Source organism: Notothenia coriiceps, unplaced genomic scaffold (genome assembly GCF_000735185.1).
Source record: "Notothenia coriiceps isolate Sejong01 unplaced genomic scaffold, NC01 NC01_scaffold00019000, whole genome shotgun sequence".
Lineage (NCBI taxonomy): Eukaryota > Metazoa > Chordata > Actinopteri > Perciformes > Nototheniidae > Notothenia > Notothenia coriiceps.
The window spans coordinates 1,254,459-1,260,986 of record NW_011351701.1 but is presented as its reverse complement, the minus strand read 5'-3'; the positions used below and the strand labels follow the sequence as shown (position 1 = coordinate 1,260,986).

General features: G+C 43.6%; 1 protein-coding gene across 3 annotated transcripts in view; it reads left to right on the top strand.

Annotated features, from left to right (window-relative positions):
- Positions 1 to 1,854: 1,854 nt before the first annotated feature.
- apbb2b (amyloid beta (A4) precursor protein-binding, family B, member 2b) overlaps positions 1,855 to 6,528 on the top strand; it is an 81,154-nt gene continuing 76,480 nt past the window's right edge. For all 3 annotated transcript variants that reach the window (XM_010778290.1, XM_010778289.1, XM_010778288.1), the window contains exons 1-3: positions 1,855 to 1,957; positions 3,272 to 3,338; positions 4,458 to 5,519. In XM_010778290.1, coding sequence (XP_010776592.1) covers positions 4,475 to 5,519 — 1,045 coding nt within the window. In that variant the 5' untranslated portion in view covers positions 1,855 to 1,957; positions 3,272 to 3,338; positions 4,458 to 4,474. The remainder of the gene's footprint in view (positions 1,958 to 3,271; positions 3,339 to 4,457; positions 5,520 to 6,528) is intronic.

Sequence of the window (6,528 nt, the reverse complement as noted above, 5' to 3'; positions counted from 1 at the left end):
CTGTTTGTCCTTTTGGTGTAACACTTACACAATCGACCTAAGGGCCCTTTGTCTACATGATAAGACAGAGTCGCAGATTATGAATACTCTGACAAACCGACGGCTCATATCTGAGTTTCTGTCTGTTTAGATGTCCCACACACACACACACACACACACACACACACACACACACACACACACACACACACACACACACACACACACAGGTTTGGTGTGTACATACTTCTGTGTGTGTGTGTGTTGCACACACCAAGACGCCCACGCTGAGTGACAGCGCTGTCACACTCTATCAGCTTGTTTTCATTTGGAAACATATTTTCTTCAGTGTCAGTAAACACATTTAATGAGGATTGAATAATGAAATAATAAAGTTCAAAGTTAAAGAAGAGACGGTGACACTCGAACCAATGATCTGACAAGAGGTTCCTTACAATACAGATTTATTTTTGATAAATAAGTAATACTGAATAAAGAGGGAACTTTGAGATCCTTTTGATGTGCACATGAACATTTTAGTTTGTGTATTTTCCAGGCTTCATTCAAATTATTAAAACTCTGCAATGCTGACTAGTGATGTCACTATGTTACTAAAGTAAACAAAGGAGTCCAATGGAGGTGTTTCTACTGTGGTTAGGGAAATGGAATAGAACCTGATATCTCGCCCTAACCTGATACTAAATGGAAAAATAGCTGCCAAAAAGGTCAAATGCATGTGCCTTGACTCAATATGAAATAATGTAGGTGTCTGACCCTGATGTAGTTAGCGTTGATGTAGCGGTCTGGCGACGCCTCTTCCTCCAGGTTCCTCAGGACCACCCGGCTCTCGGGGTCTAAAGAGCAATCAACAAACCACAATCATCAACAAGAGTAAAAAAAATAGGGTCTGGTGTGTTTCTACTTATTGGAGAAGGAAAGCTACTGACTGGGCAGGATGGTTTTGTATCTGTCTTTGATCATGTGACCTTGAACATCGAGCTCTGCGGCATTCACAAAGTTCGGAGGGATTTTCTGTGGAGGAGACAGGGACGTTACAACACACGCCATGAATGCATGAAACATTCTTTGTAACTTTGAATGCACCTCCTTACCTGGTACTCTACATTCAGTGTGTTTTCGTCGATGGCCGCCAGCTGCAGCAAGGTGTGTGTGAGAGGCCGGGAGGAGGTGTGAAGCAGCTGGAGCCACACCTCCTTTGGGGTGGAGACAGAACACACAGGCTCCGCCCCCAGACTGCTCACGTCCAATAGCAGCGAGAGGTTAGAGCCCCGCCTACAAGGATAACCAATCAAAAAACAGCATGAGCATAATTCATTTTTGGAAAGTGATTACATTTATAGATAATAGGGACATGTTACGATATTTAGTAAGCGTTTGTTTGAAACTCACCTCTCTTGCAGGCGGACCGAGGCTTTGCGAGGAGGAGTGGTCAGGGGAGGGGGCGTGGTCGGGTCCTCGAGAGGATGTGAAGCTGAGTGCACTGCCGACATTCTGTAGGTGTGTGTGTGTGTGTGTGTGTGTGTGTGTGTGTGTGTGTGTGTGTGTGTGTGTGTGTGTGTGTGTGTGTGTGTGTGTGTGTGTGTGTGTTACAAGTCTCCTGTGGCAATAACTTTATGATAGTTCCAGTCAGTGAAGGGTTGGCAAGACTGCACCAAAGAAAGAAATACGAGCTCTATACAAAATGACACACATACACACACCTTATTTATGAATGTTTGACCGAAGTTGTGAATAATTGATGTGTCTTTATTATTTGTCCCTCTGGTGTCCTGCAGTTCTCTTTCTCTCTCTGTCCAGCCTCCCTCTCTCTCTCTTTCATTAATCCTGTTTTATGTTTGTCTCTCCCTCAGGACACTGCTCCTTTAGTGAAGCCCTCGTGATTGGATGAAGAGAGAACCACTGACTTCCAGTATGGCCGCGCTACATGCTGGAGTTTCCCACCATCCTTAGTTCTCTGGTAAGCAGCAACTGTACAGGCCGTCTTTGAAGTTGCTTTGTTTTTAAAACAAAAATAGACTCTTATCAAACCTACAAGCTTACATAAAATGACTGGTGTTTCTGTGAAAATAAAACTTCTTTCATCATTTACAAGCAGTATTGGCATAAATATGGGATGTTATTCAGACATAGAAACAGTATTGTAATTAGATGATTTTCTCCTTAAATAAACAACTAAGCTCTGCTATTATGCTAGGCAACGCTAACCCCAGTTACATAAAAACTCTTCCTGTAAAACTTCCCAGTCAAAGCCCTTATGATTTCCCTGTTACTTTGTAGAAACTAAAATGGCGCGTCTGTAGATATAAGGTCGAACACTTGAGCCAAATTAGAGCCTTATTTTGTCTTGGATGAATTGACCAAACGGATAATATAATGTTCAGGAAGGCAACAAGGCTATCTCTCTCACACCTGTTCGGCACCATGGTGTGCATATATACAAAGTACAAAGAAATACTTGACTGACAGCTGAGGCTGGACACTTGTTTTGTTTTGTCCATCTTTTCCAACAAGGAGATATATGTATAGGCCTCATGCTAGAGAAACAGGGCTGCACCCATCTCCCGTTTTACGAGCCTTTTTGTGTCGTCGCTCAGATCTTTTTCGGAGAGACGAAGGAGACGTCACTGAAGCAAATCAAGGAGAAGCTGTTTTTGGCTCGGTCTGTCTATCCTGAGCATCATCTGTCAGATATATACTATTATAACTACGGCGGAAATTCGCTGTATGCATGTTTTCCTATAGATAGTCCACCTTTGCTCTACGGCTGTCAGGTCGAGAGGTGAGAAGCTCATTCATACAAAATGTCCTCTAGTTGCTGCTTATGGTGAACAAACTAATATATAGTAGAATACTAATAAACCAACGTGCTCTAACGTTGTATCATAGACTTTCTCCACCCTCCAGCTTTTTATTAAGTTAATATTTGTATGAGCCCCTTTAAAACATGCAGTAGAACCCTTAAATGATCTAGACATTACCTGTAACGGTATGTACGAAGTTAAATAATGTGTGCAGAACAACAAACAGTCGGAAAGAGTTCATTTCTTCTCTGTATATGATCCTTGAATGCCTCCTTTATCATTTCTATGATTAGTTGTCTGGAGTCATTTCACTGCCTTACAGTGTTATGTTGTCTCCATAGAAACCAGCTGTAGTTGGGTTCTACATGGATGAATGTGGTCTCCAGGGGCAACCCAAGAAGAGCTCAGGATTCTTTGCATTCTTCTTCTTCTGATCATTATTTCACTTTCTTCCCCTCTGTGGTGTTCAGATCTGCAGCTGAGTCTACTGAACCCTGAACCGTGACCAGCGCCGGTCTGTGACTGACCTCCTGACAGGTACAACACACACACGCCAACACACACACACACACACACACACACACACACGCACACGCACACACACGCACAAACACTTGCACACATGCTGTGTTCATCGTTCAGATGGAATGAAAGCCTTCATACCATCATTTTTTTCGTGCTGAGAGGTTGTGCATCTCTGCTCTACAGTAGTATCTCTTAGGAATGTAAAAGAAAAACCTGGTAGTTTTCTATTTTCTGTTGTCAAGAAATCCCATGAAAAGGCTAACCCTGTGATATTTCTTATTTTAATACACTCTAGCTAACCTTCCGTGTGTGGTTTTCATTAAACAGGGGGGCACTGTAGTCTTTAGCAAACATGACTTAAACCGGAGGACATTTTGTTGCTGGGTACTATTTTCAGCTGTGGATTTGGTGCAAGAGTAACTATTTACATAACGAAGAGGAAAACTCTGCTATAAACTACATCAGACTGTGGCTACACAGGAAGTACTTGTTAATAGTTGTTAGTTATTTTGGCCTTTTCATGGGATTTATATTGTATAGGAAAAACAAAATAATATCACCAAATCTTTTTCAGGATTTTTAAATGCATTCATTAGAATGTAGTTGACCTCTGTCTTTTTAAAGCTCTGATATGATTAATTGCATTTTGATGATTGCTTATTTTTAAATTAAGTTAAAACAACAATATTGGTTTTCTTAGTGATTATTTTCCACCTTAAAGCTTGGACAATGTTCTGTGATCCTCCCCATGCAGTACGCCAAAAATGAATATGTAAACTCTCATGTACAGTAATTACAAATCTGTTATTAATCCCTTTGATGTGGCAGTTCTCTCCGATTATATTTTTTACTTAACACAATATTAATTTTTCTTTTTAAACTGAATATGGTCTCTCCTTATTTACAATATTTGTTCTGCCGCAAAAAGGTTTTATTAACTGGAACCATATCCTACTTAGCACCGGTCTTTTGAATTACAATGCAAGAATAGCAGTTCCTACTACAGCAGTAGTAAGTTAGCAAAGAGACACTCTTTGTTGAATGCTAACTCCTAAACTGTATTGTGTTCATCCTAACGCACATGTGCATTCAAATGTATTCACTTCCTGTTCGCCATCTCTTCCTCTTCAGGTAATCTGTCTTGTGCCATGATGATGTCAGTAGATGTGACCAATCGTAACAGCCCTGCTGCCACGCCTCCTTCTTCCCTCAGCCTCCGCTCGTCACACAACCAGCTGCTGAGCAGTGATGTCATCAACCAAGGCTCAGCCACGCCGCCCAAGTGTCGCAAAAAGTACGCTCTTACCAATATACAGACTGCCATGGGCCTCGGAGAAGCGGTGCCATCTTCCTCCTCCCCATCATCCCCATCGCAGTCCTTAACCCCCAACAATCCCAAACTTGCCAAGAATGGAGTGAACCAGCTCCGTAAAGCCGGTCAGGATCACAACAAAAACACAACCGGCCCTGACTCAGATCCAGAGTCTGAAACTACAGAGGATGATCTCAATGTCAACACGGCTGAGGAAGATGACAGCCACGCTCTCACCAACAATGACAGGGAGGAAGACGTCATCAAGAGAGACGTTGAACTTCACTCGGACGACAGCAGTGACGCCGACCCCGAGCAGAAAACTGAATCAGACACTGACTGTAACACCAACACGAGCACGGAGCTCAAACTCAACGGCAACTCCACAGATTTGGACTTTGACTTGAACATTGAGACAGAGGAGAGCGACGACATCAGCATTCTGTCTGAAAAGGAAATGATGTCGAAGATGAAGATCGAGGAAGACGGAGATGAGGCGGTAGAGGAGGATCAGGACAGCGAGGAGAATAAACCTTTACTGATGATAAAAAGTGAATCCCCTGTGATGAAAAACAACGTCTCTTCAGGCCTGGAGCTCATCTCTGACCTCCACTCCAACCTCAAGCTCCTCAAATCAGGCCAGGACGCTCCGGTGCCCCCCCCTCCCTCCCCACCGAAGCATGCCAGCCCAGAGGACACACCCCTGCTTTCTGTGGCCTCCTGCTCCTCCTCTTCCTCCTCCTCTCCAGAGACGAAGAAGGACAGGAGGACCGGGGCAAAGACAGACTGTGCTTTGAACCGCATCCAGAATCTGAACCCCAGTGACGAAGAGTTGAGTTGGACCACCCTGTCCCAGGAGAGCAACTCCCCAGAAGAGACAGGTACACATATTAATTAAAGGTCCCCTATTATACTGTTTTTCATCAATATATCATAGGTCTCAGATATATACAAGACATGTCTCTGAAGTGTTTGGCTCCAAACACCAAACAGATCATCCATTGCAGCATCCCATAAACCCCTCTGTTTCAGCCCTGTTTCAAAAGTGCTGATTCTGTGTCTGTTACTTTAGATGAAAATAAGGACCCACTCCCCACGCCCCTCTGAGAGAGATTTGGTTAAAAAACACAATGGTGCTCTAGGAGGAGATTCAGGTGATAAGGGGGGGGGGGGGGGGGGGGGGGTCGTACCTTTGTCCTGCGTCGACTAGATGGGTCGATTGGTGGGTACTCCAATGTTCCCGTGGAAGGACAGGGTCTCCCTAAGACCCTTCTAAATGACCTCCGTCCTCACAAACAAATAAGACAAGGTCGATACCAGTCCTCAAGACGGTGTGTGGTGTGTGTGTGTGTGTGTGTGTGTGTGTGTGTGCTGTGTGTGTGTGTTGTGTGTGTGTGTGTGTGTGTTGGTGTGTGTGTGTGTGTGTGTTGTGTGTGTGTGTGGTGTGTGTGTGTGTGTGTGTTGTGTGTGGTGTGTGTGGTGTGTGTGTTGTGTGTGGTGTGTGGGTGTGTTGTGGTGTGTGTGTGTGTGTCGGTGTTGTGTGTGGTCAGTGGTATTTACCTTGTACCAGTATGACGCCTCCTGCCACTTTGGTGATGACATGTGACGTAGTGTTCATTTTTTGATACGGCTCGGTAGACATTCACACTCACCGACACCTCACATGAGAGAACTCTATTTCCCATGGATAATATACGTTTTAGGTGAAAAGGCCGAGAAAATATGTATTGGGTACTCAGGAGGACACATTTCTCTAAGTCTTTCAAGAGTCCTTTTTTTAAGAGTGAAAAACAGGGACTAGGTAAAATATATTTTTTGACAGACTTTTACTCGACTAGTTTAAAACCGGTGAACTACTACAGTATACAAAAAACCGAACCAGTATTGGTA